This window comes from Lacerta agilis, chromosome 14 (genome assembly GCF_009819535.1).
Source record: "Lacerta agilis isolate rLacAgi1 chromosome 14, rLacAgi1.pri, whole genome shotgun sequence".
NCBI classification, from domain to species: domain Eukaryota; kingdom Metazoa; phylum Chordata; class Lepidosauria; order Squamata; family Lacertidae; genus Lacerta; species Lacerta agilis.
The window spans coordinates 20,356,649-20,376,101 of NC_046325.1; the positions used below are offsets into that span (position 1 = coordinate 20,356,649).

General features: G+C 40.8%; 1 protein-coding gene across 1 annotated transcript; it reads left to right on the forward strand.

Moving 5' to 3' along the window:
• The first annotated feature begins 95 nt into the window (after positions 1-95).
• LOC117057592 (vomeronasal type-2 receptor 26-like) lies at positions 96-14,851 on the forward strand. Its single transcript, XM_033168437.1, has 5 exons — positions 96-105; positions 1,030-1,081; positions 10,486-10,672; positions 12,618-12,744; positions 13,938-14,851. Exons 1-5 carry the CDS (start codon positions 96-98, stop codon positions 14,849-14,851), a joined length of 1,290 nt encoding a protein of 429 aa, XP_033024328.1.
• Positions 14,852-19,453: the final 4,602 nt, after the last annotated feature.

Here is a 19,453-nt window from a genome sequence, read left to right on the forward strand (position 1 = left end):
CAGAGGGCAACAGAAGGGGAAAAGGGGAAAGGCAGGAGTTTGGCGCCCTTCCTGCTGTGGGAGGGGCGAAGATTCAGACTGACCAACTATCATCAATGCGAGCAGGTGAGAAGCCATGCTCTGGATGTACAGTATTATTTCTTTGTAAATAAACGTATATAAAACTGCCGGAGAGTCATTACTTCTTATTGGGGCTTGCTTGCCTACCTATTTCCCACATTTTTCTGTTGCCCTCCCTTTCTTTTCAGAGAAAAAAGAAATTAAAATGGAAAATTAAAAAGGTCTATTCCGTATCTTGTTCAGTCCCCCCATACCTTCACATCTCTTGCTGCGATATTGTCTCTGAAAATGTTCCCATAAACTTATCATTTTTGTTATGTGCATAGTCCAGTTAGGTTTCTCATGACTCACAAGAGTTAGGTCTTGATTTTCTGCAGTGTTTTCTGGTGGAGTTTTATTTCCTGTTCATGTGTTCTTTGTCATTCTACTAAAGATGTGGCAAACATGATTTCTTTAGCAGCACCATAATTAAATCTCAATTTTAGTCATTGATTGTCTGCCTGTAATAATAAAAAAAAACCTATAATTAATCTTGCCAAAAGCTCTAGAGAGTTCTAGTGGTTGCTAGCGAAATTAATAGCTATGTCTATGAAGGATGTTATATAAAAGTGCCCCATGGAATTCTGAGTTGGAACTGAAGATTAGAGGAAGCTGTGGCCTCACCAATCTGTTTTTTTATATGATTAAGCCCTCCTCAATGTCTCTGCAAACATCTAGCCTCATTTACTGCTGGCAAGAAGCTTGGAAACCAATCAAGGGATTCCTCGGGTTCATTTTCAGCAATGTGACTTCTTAAAAGGAAAACCTGAGGCAAAACAGAAGTTTGCAGCAAGATGGTTTTATTAGTGGCATTGGCACTGTTGTTGTTGCCACACACCATCAGTGATCATCTTCCAATTCTTCACAAATATTATCAGCCAGGAGACTTCATTGTTGGTGGAATTGTGTCACATTCACTTATCCTTTCAGAGCTGACTTCCTTCAAGCACCATCCCAATGAGGCACTGATTGAAGAATCTGTGTAAGTCCCACCACAACATACTTCATACAATTGTACAACTGCTTGCTCAAAATTTTATTAATGTCATTTCAGTCTGGTGGATTATTTTAATTTATTTTTAAATCCTCAAAATACTTGCTTGTGAATGTTGTCCAATATTCTCCAGACTGTTTAGTTTTCAGTTGCAATAAAGTATTTTTTAAGATAGTTTACAATATTGTCAGAGCACTTTACTTAATATGCAGAAAGGCAGGAGCAAACGTTTACTGCACAGAGATAAACAACAACTACCTTCTCTGAATTAGAGTTTTCAGCCTCTGGTTGTTTGGGCATGTCATACACACTACATGTGACACCACAGACACACATACAATCTAGAGTCTATATTCTACCACACTATACTTTGGAAATTTATTTGGGGGCAAAATGCATCCTTTTAAAAGCATAAAATATGATTTTGTTTTGACACTGAATTAAGGTTAAATGATAGGGCACCCTTCCTCTTTTATATTTATTATAATCCAGGGGACCTTAAACACCCCCAGGTCCTTCAGGAGACATTCTTCGGATTAATGATGGACTAGTATGTCATGCATAAGGCTTTAAATCTAAAATTGTTACCTACTTGAAGAAGTACAATACTCACATATATACAAGGCATTTTTCAATAACTATTGTATATCAGATATGTCGGAATGGATAAATATGTTAATATTCTCTCTCTCCATTCCTCATTTTATCCCATCTTAAATTCAGTTCTCCACATTTCCACATCCATTTGTGTGTATTATTTTTTTAAGAAAAGGCCCTCATGAAAATTCATCAGAATTTTAGTGCAAATTTTTCTTAACAAACAGGTTTGTATGCAATTTCACTAAGAAACTCATTTTTGCAGACCAATTTCCCTTAATAAAATGCATTTGTGTCCATTATTTTCACCAATAAATGAATTTTAATGCACATTTTACCCCTGTAGATTCATTTTTGAACACATTACTTGACTGGAGAAATGCACTGAAAAATTTGAAAACTGCAAGTCTTGGAAAATGATTTTGCTGCGGTTCACACAGCATGAATTTGGTACATTCAACTTTAAACATGAATAAAATTTATTTCCACCCCTAGTAATATGAGCTCAGAAACACTTGTTGATGTATCTCTATTTATTGCTGTAGTTGTTAGCTTTTTAAAAAAAAAAAAAAAAAACAATCTTTAAAAGCAGTATACATTTCACACTATAAAGGCTAATTCAGAATTCTTAATTCTTGGGCACACTAAAAATAAAAAGCTTTTGTGAATTTTGAATACTTGTAAATATTAACTTCAGCTCTGTGGTGGTGAATGAACTTTATCGGTAGAACTCATGTTAGAAATATGCTTCTCTGTAGACAGATAGAAGAGTGGTCATTCGTCATGGAAAACTTGGGGCTGTAGCTGAAAGGATGTACAGCTCATTTTGAAACTTTCTGCAGACTTTCAGGGATTATTGTTAATTATGATATTTATTAAATTTTTATAACACCCTTCATCTACATAATTTCAGCCAAAACACAAACAAATCTATAGCATTCGTTTTTATCGCATGTAATAATAACAACAATCTGATATTGTATGGTGAAATGAGCATTGCATTTTGAATCAGGGCCTCCTGATCAAGAATAGCATGGTTGGCATTTGACATAGTGACACCACATGCAACTCTCATTGCAGTGTACTGACTAAGAACTACCAGCATGTCCTGGCTTTGGCATTTGCCGTAAAGCAAATCAACAAAAACAGCCACCTCTTACCCAATGTCACGTTGGGCTTCCATATCTACGACACCACTTTCAATACAAGGCAGACCTATCATGCCACCTTAAAACTTCTGAGCACAAGCAGAAGGCTTATCCCCAACTACAAATGTGACACCTGGAACAATCTGGTTGCAATCGTTGGGGGACTTGAATCTGAAACGTCTCTCCATATTGCTACCATCATACGGATCTATAATATTCCACAGGTAGGCAGTGCACAATTGAATTTAAGAAGTGTCTTGTTGTTGATCTGTTGACAAGTATGGTTATGTGAGTAATCAGGGAGATCTTGATATCTTCTTTCAATCATTGGGGGATCTGAGTCTGAAACTTCTCTCCAAGTCACCACCACTATAATAGTTCATATGAAGGCAATATACACATACAATGGCTGGTTTGAGACATCTGGGGTGTATATGTAATAATCAGGCAGATCTTGATATGGAATGAATTAAGGGCTACAACTATACCTTAAACAATTTGCAAAATATTATACAAAGCGCTTTTGTTGCTTTGCTCCTAGTGTGAATTGCCTGGTTTTTCTATGTTAAGGGCTCCTCCCCATGATCTGTTTATTCAGCATTCATCCTTTGGTTGCACAAGACTTACTTGGTGGCTAGACTATATTCAGGCTTTATTGACCATTTGTTCTTATTTATTTTTGAGGTTGTTACTGTATGTTTTTGTTCTTGGCACCCTGAACAATTTGTTCTCATCAGCAAACATGGCCATTTCACTGCTCACCCCTAACTCCAAGTCTCAGTACTGATGAGGTCCCAATACTGATCCTTGGAGGAAACCACTTTTTTTACATACTTCCATTATAAAAAACAACAACAACAACACTGCCATTTTATCCCTACTCTGTGCCATCTGTACTTTAAGCAGTTACTAATCAAAATGAATACTTTCCCTCTCATTTCATGACTGATAAACATAAGCCAGAGACTTTATTTATTTATTTAATTTTTTAAAAGGCTTTTTGAAAGTTGAAACACACAGTGTTTTTTTGACAACCCAATACCATATCCTTTTGGACATGCTGAAAGAATTCTAAAAGTTGGTTAGATATGGGCTTTAAAAAAGAGGCACCTTATCCCACTTAACAGTTGGACTGCCCAGTTGTATTTAAATAATGAACCATCATTTCTCAAGAAATCACCATAATACTCAAATATCACATTCCAACTTCACCACAGATTTGTTTAATTAATCTATGGGATGATCAACTGAAAGGGTATGAGGATATGAATGCTGCTGTTTGCTAGAATTTCAGTTGCCCCTAAATGAAAAACTTTACAGGACTGGTAACTCTCATTGTGGTATAAAAGTATGTGGAGTTTAGCACTATCTGAAAAAAAAGAAAAATCATAAATTATGTGTTGCCAAAGGCTTGGAGCATCCTGAAAAATGTTAGGTATGGAATGGAGGCTGATTTTAGGGACAAATTACATATGTTGATATATCTAGTTTTCACATGTATATGATTCCCGCCTCCTAATATAAGCTGCATTTTTTTTGATACTACACAGCCTGACTGTGACTTTTTCAACCCATGATGAATTTGAAGAGATGAGGACATCAAAAATTATTCGGATGGTTCTAACAATATTTAGTTGGCACATAATTTATCCGAGAGGGAACGTGAATTTTGAGGTTGTTTCTGAATAGAAATGTTTGAGATATTTCGGATAAATTTCAATGAGTTTTAATCAGATCAGCAAAATGTATTGCGCTTGTGTGTGTGCGCGCCTGCACATTTCTTAAAAAATGAAAGTAGATTGTAAATCTTTCATAAACATAAAGATTTACAATTGCAATACAGTTGATAAAATGGCACAAGAAGACATATATACTAAGTATCCTTTCATCAAAATAGATACCATGTACTAATCAACCCAGGTGGCACTGTGGGTTAAACCACAGAGTCTAGGGCTTGCTGATCAGAAGGTCAGCGGTTCGAATCCCTGCGATGGGGTGAGCTCCCGTTGCTCAGTCCCAGCTCCTGCCCACCTAGCACTTCAAAAGCACGGCAAAGTGCAAGTCGATAAATAGGGACCGCTCCAACTGGATGGTAAACGGTGTTTCCGTGCGCTGCTCTGGTTCGCCAGAAGCGGCTTTATCATGCTGGCCACATGACCCGGAAGCTGTCTGTGGACAAACGCCAGCTCCCTTGGCCTATAGAGCGAGATGAGCGCTGCAACCCCAGAGTCAGACATGACTGGACCTAATGGTCAGGGGTGCCTTTACCTTTACCTTTACTAATCAACATCCTTACACCCTCATCTTTACATCCTCATGTCCACCAAAGGATAAATTGCTAATTATTTATTGTTCTTTAGTGTTTATTGGTGAACTTATTTATTTTTATCATAAAATTTATGGGACACTTGATTGAGATTAGAAAATAGTTAGCAAAATTTTCATCCAATCTAATGCCTCCCTCACTTAATCATTATCTTTATAAACTATGAAGGTTGTCAGCTATTTCAGTGATTATGCAGGTGCTCTATCAAGATATAGGTGTTACCTCCACAACTACAAACCCCTGTGGCAACAAATTAGCAATGACCTGAGGAGATGGAACAATACTAATTTCACTGTCTCAGATAAGCTAGCCATGATCAAAATGATCACCCTTCCAAAATGAACCTACCTACTCCAAACCCTTCCAATCTGGATTCCACCAACCCAACTCCACAAATGGCAGAAAAAAGACACTCATTTATTTTCTCATACAAAAACACGTGAATAAGCTCCTTCAAATACCTGCACCTCCCATCCTTAGAAGGAGGATGGGGAATCCCCAACATAGAACTATATTACATCACCAACCAAGTACACCACATAATCCCATACATTCTAGATGAGGCTAAACAATAGGTACACTTGGAGAGGGACATAATTGAAAACACCCCCACCACAGCATAAACACTCCTCCAAAACTAAAGAAAATCCTCACAACAGTAAACAGGTTCACACAGTACATGTTTAGAGCATGGAACGGTCCACAGCTCCATCCCCACTAATCCCCCTGGCTCACCACCCACTATTCCAACATGCAGCACAAAACCTCCAAATAAAAACCTGACAAGCCAAAGGCTTAGCCCTATACCGCCTAAAAGAATTCTATGGAAATAGCAAACCCCTACTGACACAAGAAATACAAAACAACCTAGGGGACACCCAAATACCCTGGCTAGCACACTACCAACTACATAGTGTCTTAAATAATTCAGTAGTAAAATCAGCAGCCACTAGGCCACTGAACACCTTTGAAAATCTTCTAGCAGCAAAGGGGCAGGGCAGGGAGACAGTGTCCACTGTCCACAAAATATTGCTTCATAACCCCACAGCCCTCCTTCAACACAATCAAGACAATGAGAGTATGACTTAGGCTAATGGACTAGAATGTGGTCTAAACTTTCCTTAAAGTCCATATCAGCCAAAAGAAAGGAACTCACTCTAAACCTCACTTACAGATGGTATCTAACACCATGGAAACTGGCGCTGATATGCCCAGGAACCTCACCAAAATGTTGGAGAGGCTGCTCCTCCACAGGCACATACCTCCACTTATGTTGGGAATGCCCCCAAATCCAACTCTTTTGGACAACAGTCCTACTAGAAATAAGCAAAATAACTAAACAGTTATTACAAGTCACCTCATAACTGGCCCTACTAAACATCTTCCAAGATAATAATGCCCAAGCACACTATAAAGAGCTCATAACTGACCTACGCTCAGCAGCCAGAAGCATCATAGCCAGACACTGGAGAGACTTGTCAGGAGTAAACATGGACCAGTGGTATCAAACTATGGGTAACAAGCTTATTAGAAAAACTAACCAATAGACTGAAACTGACATGGGGACAGATCAAAGAGGGTGTCTTCACCCCAGTATGGCTCCTCTTTATCACATACACAGCCAAACAAAGCAACAACAATAACCCACCGACAGCATATGAATTAATCTGGGTAACTTAACCCAACAATTCCTCCCCCCACAAACAAATTTCACCACAGACAACTAAACACAATCAACCACACCTTGGGCCCCACACCCAACCTTTCTCACTACCAAGGAAATATAATAAACAAATGGATAGAGAACCTGCCCAAATGTCGCTGACATAAAAACCCCACATAGATACTAAGTATAAGAATATAAGTTTACCACTCCTCCACTCCCCCTGTTTTCTTCTTCCCCAACCTTATTCTGTATACAACACCAGTGTCTCACATCTTATGTATCTGATATATAGAAAAGACTTTACAACCTGAGAAAAGAGACAATGCACATACTTTTGTAAACTAAGAAAATCTTTAATTATTATTTTTTAAAGATACAGATGTTCTAAGCAGTCACTGATTATTGCAAGGTTATTATTGTTGTTGTACTTGCATTTTGCCTAACAAGTCACCACTCCTGGGTGGGAAGCATTAGCCTTACTTTAATTTGGCTTCAGACATAAATACATAACCACAGCTTATTGAAGGCTGTCATGAAACAAAATCAGATTAATCACTTCCAACATTCACTCTGGAGACTTCTGGGCGAGAAAAGAATTTTTTTTTCAAAATATCATCCAGCAGCATTTCATAGCATTCGGTATAGGTTTAATCAATATTGGTTAATATTTGGGAACTAACATTAAGACATTTAGAAGTCTATTTCTATTTTGCTTTAATAAACTTTAACTATTGTATTTCATTCTAAACATCCATGTCTCTTTCTCTGCCTCTTCTCTGCCCTGATTTGAAATTTAGGTGACCTATGGCTCTGCTCCAGATATGAGTAATAAATTTGCAGGGCTTTCCTTCTACCAGATGGTCCCAAATGCATACTTTCAGTACACAGGAATTCTGAAGTTACTTTTGCATTTCAGGTGGATATGGATAGGAATCATTACTGTGGAAGATGACAATGGAGAAAGATTTGAACAGACAATGCTTCCCATGCTTTGGAAGAATGGCATCTGTTTTGACTTTATAAAAAAAATTCCCCAAATGACTTACTTCAATGATTATTTTCACTTGATGCAACTGCTGTGCAAAACATTTGACATTGTAATGGAGAGTAAAGCCAACTTGTTGGTCTTTCATGGAGAAATTGAGTCTCTTATATATATCAGATGGATGGGAAAATTTTCAGAGATGGGATACATGACAGTGAGGCCAAAGGGGAAAGTGTGGGTTATGACAGCACAGATGGATTTCATCTCATTTTATTTCCAAAGGAGTTGGGATATCCATATCATCCATGGTGCCTTATCTTTCACAGTGCACACAAATGAACCCCAAGGCTTCCATCAATTTCTTCTGAGTAGAAGTCCTCTCTTGGCAAAAGAAGATGGTTTCATCATGGACTTCTGGGAACAGGCATTCCTCTGTCATTTCTCAGTGTTGAAGAAGATGTTTGATGAAACATGCACTGGGGAGGAGAGGCTGGAGAGCCTCCCTGATCCTGTTTTTGAAATGAGCATAACTGGCCACAGCTACAGTATCTACAATGCTGTCTATGCTGTGACCCATGCGCTGCATGCCATGCTTTCATTCAAGTCAAAACATAGAGTTATGGTGGACAGAGACAGAGAGAAGTTTCTGAATCAACAGCCTTGGCGGGTAATGTTTTGAGTTAATTCTTGCAGGATATTTTCATATTTCACTGCTTTGTGAAAATATTCATAGCCACAAATTTTAGGTCGTGTTTCAAACACTGTGTGTGTATTTATAGACAGATTGATCGATATGTAGAGGTAAACAGTTATCATAGCTGATGTTGGCCCCACACATTAAAATGGATTTTGCTATGTAATAAATGTTGTTGTTGTTGTTGTTCAGTCGTTCAGTCGTGTCCGACTCTACCTGCACCTTTAAGACCCTATGCACCTCTGAACTATCTTCTCCCAAAAACATTTTTTTCAATTCATTATGGATTATTTCCCAATTCTGTTTTACCCTTTTACAAGTCCACCACATGTGAAACAACTTTCCCTCAACCTCATTGCATTACCAGCCCTTATCTGATTCAGTCTTATACATTATAGCAAGCCTACTCAGAGTTAAATACTATCTGTCGGCAGAGTGATGTCTCTGCTTTTTAAGATGCTGTCTAGGTTTGTCATTGCTTTCTTCCCAAGAAGCCTATATCTATTGCCCACTGTGTCATAGGGGCTTTGACAAACTCATCTTTTTTTTTTTCCTTTGTTTCCTTTTCCGTGTGATTCAAAAGAGATAGAAATTGCAAGTATAGATTTTAGAACTTTAATCTTGGGAAGTGCTGGGATTATTCGTTAAAGTGTGAAAAGAAGTATTTGGGGGGGACTGACGCTAAATAAAGTTTTTGAAGCTGTGATTTTTTTGCATTTGTGTGGGTTTCGATTATATGGTTTTGTGAACTATTACTAAAAGGTAGATTAATTGGTGGGCTAGTTGAAGAGGATGAGGAAGGAAGGAAGGAAGGAGAGTTTTATTGGTTTAAAATTTTAATCTTACGTACATGTGGTGGTCTTGTAATAAGGTTAAGCTTACTGGGAAATGATAACTAATGAACGGAAAAAGATGCTTAAGATAACATTTATTTTAAAAAAAAAACCAGAAGTTTTTTTTCTTTTGGGAATTATGGGATCAAAACTACCTAAACAGTATAGAAATTTATGAAGACACATACAGTAATATGAGTATTATGGGGCATCAGCACTCTGAAAGTCTACTCTGAAAGCTCTACTCTTGAAACATTAGAAATTCTAAGTAGACTATTCTAGCAGTCACATTGAAGAAGTGATGTTTGTACTGGTGGATTACATCATGTCTGGGTGAATAATAATCATAGCCACAAAATAGCATGGTCTTCCAATTCATGTACTTTTTCTCCTACATGGCTGCCATTGCCCCATTTTTGTGAGGTAATATTTAATAAATCACCTGGGTCTCTCCGAAATAATGGGACTTTGTTTTCCGGAAGGCCTAGAGGCCAGATAGAAAGTACCAAAGTTTCAACAAAGCACAGGTAATGGGGAACACCAAGGTGACTGTTTTAATTTACTGCATCTTATTCAATGATTATGATTATGATCAGCATTTCATTTGTATGCTGTTTATGTATATCATACAGCTTAAAATTTCTGACCTGAGCCTGTGAGGAAGATGACATAAATTCTATGTAGTTCTCCCTAGAGGGTCATACTAATTATGTGTAGCCTATAGGCCTGTCAAACTTCTAAGCAAATCCTCTCTCACGAAACTTGATTGGAGGTGTTTTCCAGAAAAAAACGGTGTGTGGCAAATTCAAGCCCACTAACAATGTTGTATGAAGAGAAGCTTAATAATTGGCTGCCATGGCAGGTAATGGTTTCAGAAAATATATATGGGATCTTAAAATATATCAAGAGAACCTAGCAGAAGCAGGAAGTGGGTCCCTCCACAGAAAGTCCACTTGTCTATTCAGAAATGCAAAAATACTTGGCAGTGTGTGTGTGTGTACTGGGGTGGAATTTCTTGAACTTCTGAAATCAGTTTGTTCCAGCTTATTACATTTCTGCATTTCTCTTCTTCTGCACCAATCCGTCCGTGTCCCCCCCCCCCCAGCTCCACCACTTTTTACGGAGTATTTCATTTAACAACAGCGCTGGGGACGAAATTTCCTTTGATCGCAATGGGGCCCTGGAAGCAGGATTTGACATTGTCAACTGGATCACATTCCCAAATCAATCCTTCCTCAGAGTGAAAGTTGGAAAAGTGAATCTCCAGACTCCCGTAAAAGTATTCTCTATTGATGAGTCTACTATTACATGGCACATTGGATTTAACCAGGTATGATTTGAGGGCTTGAACATTCAGAGTTTGAATTTCATCAGGACTTTTCATGAGTAGAAGAGTTTCAACACTTCTGCTGTTGTGAAGTGCTGCAAACAGCCTGAATGCAATGTGCCGGAGAGTCAGAGACTTCGTAGTGCACCTTTGTTCTCCCTCACATAAATGTTTATACACAAGGAGTCTGAATGCTCAGATAGGGATAGACTTTACTACTATTTGAATGTGAGTATAGTCATGCCCAGTGCTTTTTTTTAAGAAAAGAAGATGTCAGTACTCTCTAACCAAGTAACAGAGCTATCCAGTCTGATCACCATGAAGTTGTTAAAGTAAGTGTCACACTTGGGGGGGGGGTGTTGCCGACACTGTGTGATCTTGACTAAGCCTGGGGGGGGGAGCCATCCCTCCTTCAATTCCATGAAGTCATGTTTTCCCACCCAAAAAATGGTTGAGGGTGCTTCTCCCAAATCTTGCCATATATATCCAATTGAAATAAAGAGGTGGTCACATTCAGAAGGATGCTACTTCAATCTCATGGGATGCGGGTGGTGCTGTGGGTTAAACCACAGAGCCTAGGGCTTGCTGATCAGAAGGTTGATGATTCAAATCCCCATGACGGAGTGAGCTCCCCTTGCTTGGTCTCAACTCCTGCCAACCTCGCAGTTCGAAAGCACATCAAAAGTGCATGTAGATAAATAGGTACCGCTTTGGCAGGAAGGTAAATGGTATTTCCATGCGCTGCTCTGGTTTGCCAGAAGCGGCTTTGTCATGCTGGCCACATGACCCGGAAGCTGTACACTGGCTCCCTTGGCCAGTAACACGAAATGAGCACCGCAACCCCAGAGTCAGACACGACTGGAACTGATGGTCAGGGGTCCCTTTACCTTTACTTCAATCTCACCTACCCTTGTAGTACTCTGAGATTATCTACTCACCCTTCAGGGGGCTAAATTGATTCTTAAAGGATGGTCCTGGTTAGCTATTGATTGATTGTTGTTGTTGTTGTTGTTGTTGTTGTTGTTGTTATCATTCCACTCCATACAGATGTTTATATAAAGGATTTACTGCTACAGACTGGTTGCTTTATTATTGATTTAAGGATTTGAGTATTTGGTGATTCCTTCTCACAGCTTTTTAATTTAGTGTGCTCAGGGATGCAATATGTCTTAGATAGCTCAGGCAGCTTTGAGTGAGGTGGTGACTGACTTTTCACCCATTGACTGTCTAAAATAAGAGAGTGAATATTGTTTATAGGTATTTTAGTAACGAGAAGTCAAGAAGAGACTGTGAAATTAACCTTCAAATAAAAAATATTACCAAGAGGTTACACATGAAATACCATGTATATGGTGGAAAAAATATGATGACCAAAACGGTCATGCATATTTTAATTTAATATAAATATAATTTTATATGGTGTTACACCACTGTTTCTGTATGCTTTGCACATTGATAAAATAATCCAAGAGAAAGAGGGGGAGAATATATGATTATATTTACAGTTGCATCAACATGTGCTGAGCTCTCATTGTGATTATAACATAAACTAACAGCTACATTAATTTTATTTCTGTTTTGGGGAAAACAAAGAAATGAATGGAAAGAACACTGAAGCAAACTGTTCTTGCTTCAATCTCAGAATTAATTTTAGCAATTATCCTAATATTTCCATTCTGAGGAATGGAACTCAGGTCAGAGTGAACCTGGAAAAGATAAATGAACAAAGCTCATGCTGTCTCTCATTCCCTTCTTTGATAACATTTTGGGCCAAGGTCCAATGTGTGTATGAAACTAGAGGTAGATTTCATTCATATTGCCTACAATCCTTAGTAAAGTATTCAAAAATCTCAGTGCCTACTGTTAAACTAAAGATTTACTAAGGAAATACAACTTCCTGCTGCTTATATTCTAAATGGTAACATCATTTTATTTTATTCTGGGTCAGACACTGCCTATTTCTGTGTGTACAGACAGTTGCCATCCTGGTTATCACAAAAAAAGGAAGGAAGGGGCACCATTTTGCTGCCACGATTGCATCCCTTGTCCAGAAGGGAAGATTTCCAACCAGAATGGTAAGGAGTATATGGTCCTCATATGTTGGTTGCTTGCTTGCTTGCTTGTTGGATTTTATGAATTGCTTCTCATAAAACATTGCAACCTTAAAAATATCAATAGTAAAACCAATTAAGAACAATCCCACATATAAAAATCAATTATACAATATTCATTGTAAAAGCGTTTTCAGGGTGAATATGTAATCTCAGCAATATACAAAATGCAATTTGAAGGCCATTGATAGGAAAGTCGCTGACAAGAGATGACAAGAGATGAATAAGTCTGGTTTCATATACAATCCTACTTTGGATCCCGAATGCCTTGCAAGTCAAACATTTTGGCTCCTGAATGCCGCACAACTGGAAGTGAGTGTTCCAGTTTGTGAACGTTCGGAGGTCGAACGAGTTTCAGAAACAGATTTCGTTCAACTTCCCAGATCATTAGGCTAGAGTCAAAAGTTACCACACGCTACTGCACTGGCACTTCAGGACACTTTCACTCCAAGATGCTACTGATGAAATATTTCCAATCCCCTTTGCAAGGGCTAATGGAACAACTTTTCCCAATTCGCCACTGCACCAGCAAGATACCAAGCAAAACCTGGGCCCAGTCTTTTGCTGCAGTCTACGGGCCTTAGTGCTGCCAGGAAAAGGTGCCCCACACATATTGGGCATGGAATGAGGCTTCCCCACACCTGTGCTATAGGATAGAAATATTCTGCTTTCATATAGGCAAAGGTAAAGGTAAAGGTAAATGTAAAGGACCCCTGGATGGTTAAGTCCAGTCAAAGGCAACTATGGGGTTGCGGCACCCATCTCTCTTTCAGGCCAAGGTAGCAGGCGTTTGTCCACAGACAGTTTTCCGAGTCATGTGGCCAGCATGACTAAATTGCTTCTGGCGCAATGGAAAACTGTGACAGAAACCAGAGCAAATGGAAACACCATTTACCTTCCTGCTACAGTAGTACCTATTTATTTGCTTCCACTGGCGTGCTTTCGAACTGCTAGGCTGGCAGGACCTGGGACACAGCAATGGGAGCCCACTCCATTGTGGGGATTCGAACTGCCAACCTTCCTATCAGTAAGTACAAGAGGCTTAGTGGTTTAGACCACAGCACTACCTGCAGCACATGCACCAGCCATTTGGATTGCAATATCAATTTAGCATCAAGAAATGTTTGGGAATACTGACAGGGAATATTATTTTTCAGACATGAGTGACTGTTTCTGGTGCCCAGAAGATCGTCACCCAAATGAAGATCAGGATTTTTGCATTCCTAAAGTTATAAGCTTCCTGGCTTTTGAAGAGCCCTTGGGAATCAGCTTAGTCACTGGTGCTCTTTCATGTTCCTTGATCACAGCTCTTGTGCTCGTGGCATTTATGAAGTATCATGACACTCCTATTGTCAAAGCTAACAACAGGAATCTTACCTACCTGCTTCTTCTCTCCCTCCTGCTCTGCCCTCTCTGTGTATTGCTCTTCATTGGCAGACCTTGGATACTGGGGTGTCTATTCCGACAAACTGCCTTTGGCATCATCTTCTCCATGGCTGTTTCTTCTGTATTGGCAAAATCTATCACTGTGGTTCTGGCTTTCATGGCCACCAAGCCTGGTTCTACGATGAGGAAATGGGTGGGGAAAAGACTAGCTAGCACCATTGTTCTTTCTTGCTCCCTTATGCAAGCAGGTATTTGTGCTATATGGCTGGCAACCTCTCCCCCATTCCCAGATGTTGACATGCATTCAGTGACTGAGGAAATTTTACTAGAATGCAATGAAGGTTCTGTGACTATGTTTTACTGTGTCTTGGGGTACTTGGGCTTCCTGGCAATTGTTAGCTTCACTGTGGCTTTCTTTGCTAGGAAGTTGCCTGACAGTTTCAATGAAGCCAAGTTTATCACATTTAGCATGTTGATATTTTGCAGTGTCTGGTTATCTTTTGTTCCAACGTACCTGAGCACCAAGGGAAAATACATGGTGGCTGTGGAAATTTTTTCCATCATATCATCCAGTTTTGGCTTGCTTGGTTGTATCTTTTTCCCGAAATGCTACATTATTGTGCTGAGGCCTGAGCTGAACAATAGGGAGCAACTCCTCAGGGGGAAAAAACTGAATACAATGTAATTTTCTAGCAATACAAACTCTTTGTGTGTGTGTGTGTGTGTGTGTGTGAGAGAGAGAGAGAGAGAGAGAGAGAGAGAGAGAGAGAGAGAGAGTCCTTTGTTTCTGACCTAAATGATGATGCCATTCTGAGGAGACAACTGTGATGGTTCATAAACTCAATTTTAAATAAAAAAAATCATTTCACCCAACTCTAATCTGAAATTCAGACAGCATTTTACTGTGGGTGACTTTTGAGGAGACTGAAAATAGACCACATCTTCCTTCTATACTTCTCCTGTATAAAGGTAAAGGGACCCCTGACCATTAGGTCCAGTCGTGTCCAACTCTGGGGTTGCGGCGCTCATCTCGCGTTACTGGCCGAGGGAGCCAGCGTACAACTTCCGGGTCATGTGGCCAGCATGACAAAGCTGCTTCTGGCGAACCTGAGCAGCGCACGTAAGCGCCGTTTACCTTCCCGCCAGAGTGGTACCTATTTCTCTACTAGCACTTTTGACGTGCTTTCAAACTGCTAGGTTGGCAGGAGCTGGGACTGAGCAACAGGAGCTCACCCCATCATGGGGATTCAAGCTGCCGACCTTCTGATCAGCAAGTCCTAGGCTCTGTGGTTTAACCCACAGTACCACCCTATATAATCTATTGCTATTTTAAGCGACTGGGCTGTTCCCCAATGTCCTCATTCATTCTCTCAAATTTTAAGATGAGGAAGAATTTCACTCCCTGTTCTCCCATGAACTTCTTGATCACCTCGTCACTTTTACTTGGCTTGCAAAGGATTTCTGATGCTGAGCTAGCAGGAGAGCCAAGTGAAATAGCACTGAGCAGGCTGTGGCACTAACACCCTCTTGAAAGTTTCCCAAGGCCCACTAGTGGCTGTCAGCCCAGTACAGTGGTGCCTCGCTAGATGAATGCCTCGCTAGACGAAAAACTCGCTAGACGAAAGGCATTCGCTAGCGAAAGGCTGACTCACAAGACGAATTTTCCTATGGCCTTGCCTCGCAAGACGAAAAATGTTTGCGATTTTTTCCCCCGTGAAACCGCTCTTCCCCCGTTGGTGCTTCACAAGACGAAATTTTCGCTAGACGACAGCACTCGCAGAACAAATTAATTTCGTCATGCGAGGCACTATTGTATATGAGAGAGAGAGAGAGAGAGAGAGAGAGAGAGAGAGAGAGAGAGACCTTTGTTTCTTACCCAAATGCTCATGCCATTCTGAAGAGACAACTGTGATGGTTCATAAACTCAATTTTAAATAAAAAAAATCATTTCACCCAACTCTAATCTAAAATTCAGACAGCATTTTACTTTGGATGACTTTTGAGGAGACTGAAAATGGACCACCTCTTCTTCCAGTCCAACAGTGTGCAAGGTAAGGATCTCCACTCAAGCACCTATGACAGATGCCTAAAAACCTCCAGTGAAGGAAAGTCCACAAGGAAATTCTGCGGGCTCTTAACTTGCAGACTTCCCTTCCTAGCCCCAGCCAAACCAACCCCACCCTGTCCACAGAGGTATAGGAAGGGGGGCGGTGGGTGGGGTATAATCCCTGAGGGGGTGACAAAATCCCTCCTGGGCGAGGATCGCTAGCTACGCCACTGCCCATCTATTTTCCAGTTCCTACTAGCTTGTGAAAAGAAGAAGACTTTGGCTTGTATTAATTTTTGCTTTTTTAAATACAACCCAAGGCAGAAGGATGGAGATATATATATATGAACTCACCCCCCTTCACTATCTCACTTTCTATGATCGTGTTGTTGTTGGTTGTTGCATGTTGCTGATCCTTCAAGTTCTGACAGATTGAGGCTGGGGACATTTTATTTCAGGTAGATGTAGCAACCATCTCCAATTTATCATAGACTGTGTTTCTACAGAGATCATGAACACATTGGCTTTGCTCTCCATAATATTATACATAGGCTCCCAGTACATTTCTGAGCACAATTCAAAGTGTTGGCTCCCAGTACGTTTCCTAGCGCAATTCAAAGTGTTGGTACTGACCTTTAAAGCCCTAAACGGCCTCGGTCCAGTATACCTGAAGGAGCGTCTCCACCCCCATTGTTCTGCCCGGACACTGATGTCCCGTGCCGAGGGCTTTCTGGCGGTTCCCTTGCTGCGAGAAGCCAAGTTACAGGGAACTAGGCAAAGGGCCTTCTCAGTAGTGGCACCCGCCCTGTGGAACGCCCTCCCATCAGATGTCAAAGAGAAAAACAACTACCAAACTTAGACATCTGAAGGCAGCCCTGTTTAGGGAAGCTTTTAATGTTTAACAGACTATTGTATTTTAATATTTTGTTTGGAAGCCGCCCAGAATGGCTGGGGAAACCCAGCCAGATGGACGGGGTAGAAATAAATTATTATTATTATTATTATTATTATTATTATTATTATTATTATTTGCAGTAGCTATGCTCCCCATTCCAGCATCAGTGATATAAACTGCCTTGACTCTTTCTATTAAACCAGGGGTAGGCAAACTTACCTGGCCTCGGGTGGGTTCCTCCAGCGCCGATCACATGGGGGGCGGAGGGCGGGGGAGCATGACCCATACGCGCGTGCACTTGCTTTTTCCGGTGCACTTCTGGCACAGCACTGGAAATAGCTTGTGTGCATGCGCATGTGTTATTTCTGGCACACTTCCGGGTCGGTGTGGTGGCAGACATAGCTTGTGCACATGCGCACGGGCCTCCGCAGACCCGGAAGTGCACTGGAAATGACGCTTGCGCATGTGCACAAGCTATTTCTGGCGCTGCGCCGACCCGGAGATGGGCAGCTGTGCCGTGCCGTGCCGTGCCATGCCGTGGCAGTAAGAGCAGGCGGTGGCGGTGGGGGTCGTCGGAGGCTGGATAATTGGCTTGTGCGGGCCGTATCCGGGCCGTGGGCCTTAGTTTGGGGACCCCTGTATTAAAGCAAAACAGATGCCATACTGTGAAAACTGGTACCACTATTTTCCAAGAATCTTTCTCCATTGCTTTCATCTGCAACAAGGGCTCCTGCCCATGACCAGCGGGAATGTATAAGCAACCACAGCATCCCCTTGTATTGATGGGCCTCATTTGGCACCATTTGGTAAAATGAAAGGTCTTTGGTGTCCTCAGTAATAAATGGAGCAGAGCCATATGTGAACTAGAGAATGATGAAGTGGAAGCAGAAATAGAAATAGAAATAGAGACGTGTGTGTGTGTGTGTGTGTGTGTGTGTAAGTTTCAACCCTCCACCTGGCAGCTGATAATGTCTATACGCCCAGTACTTGAGACAAAGTCTACCTACATCTGTAATCAATAAAAGTTGTGACCAATTTTAAATTCCTGAATAGTGTCTTTTCTAGTTGTTTATACCTAGTGTTGCCTTCATTTTTGCCCACAAGGGTAGGGGTGCTGTGAGTGGTTTTGCAATATAATTACCAATTTGTTTTAAAATGTCATCAGTTGCTCCCAGTTAACAATATATTGAAGCCATTAAAGCAGTAATATAAGAACACATAAAAGCATATAAAATGAAGAGAACAGAAAATTAGTGGATTCAAACCTGTAACAGAGTCCACTCACAGGTAAGAATTGTAACTCTTAAAAAAAATCCTGCATGTTTATTGTTCCATATATTATTTTTTTGTGTGTGAACAAATTATGCTGGAGGAAAGTTATATATATGGTTGTGATGGGATTTTAAAGCGAATGGACAGTCTACATGTTCATCTCAAACATGTCCTTCTCTCATCCCCAAACTACACAAAAATATGGGAAGACACTATACACAAGCGCATCTCACCTGTGGAACCTTGTAGAGACCTAAAATCAATGCTTCCCCCCCCCTAAAAAAATGTTTAGGGATACTCTCATTTTCCTACTCATATTGAAATACTGCCCCTCAATGAGGCCAAACTTAGATTCACAAAATGTTTTAGGGTATGTGTACCCCTGCATACGCCCAGAAAAAAGCACTGCCTAAAACAGTTGCCATCACCAGGGAGATTTCAGAGGAAAGCTCTCCAATGACTGCTCTCAGATTACCCCATGCATCTGACTTGTAGTTGGGGACAAATCTGGTCTGTGTTGAGAGAAGTTCCATTGTGGCACGATAGCTCCACCTTTCACTGAAGTAGCTGTCATAGATGCGGAAGCCCATGGTAACATTGGGCAGGAGCTGGTGGTTTTGATTGATCTCCTTCACCACAAATGTCAAGGCCAAAGTATGCTGGTAGTTTTAATAAGGGCACTGCAATGAGAGTTGCATGCAACATCATAGGGAAATTCTGTACCTGGAACAAATCATTGCCACTAATTTGCAATTGACCCAAAACATGGGCTTCAGGAGAAAGCTTATGCCATACTTAATTTAATGTGCTGGAAGAACCGTTGCTGTTCTTTTCTGCCCACTGACGGTTCGCAGGTAAGATTCACCTTCCGTTTTTCTGGGCAGCGTGGTCCCACCCCCTACCTGGCCGATCCCCTAGCAACACCTCCCCAGGAGGGATTGGGCGATTGGCTGAGGTAGGCGGAGACCTCCAGGTATCCAGCCTGGGGAGGGCGAAGCCAGCCTGTACTACCAAGAGCCGCACTGTGATCCGGGTGGCTGCATGTGACCACACAAAAGGGGGCCCCCATTTGA

Excerpts from the sequence above, each read along its gene's own strand:
- LOC117057592 (XM_033168437.1), top strand. Across the intron at positions 1,082-10,485 it reads GCACTGATTGAAGAATCTGT|CGCTGGGGACGAAATTTCCT; the intron begins GTAAGTCCCACC and ends ATTTAACAACAG. Across the intron at positions 12,745-13,937 it reads GAAGATTTCCAACCAGAATG|ACATGAGTGACTGTTTCTGG; the intron begins GTAAGGAGTATA and ends ATTATTTTTCAG.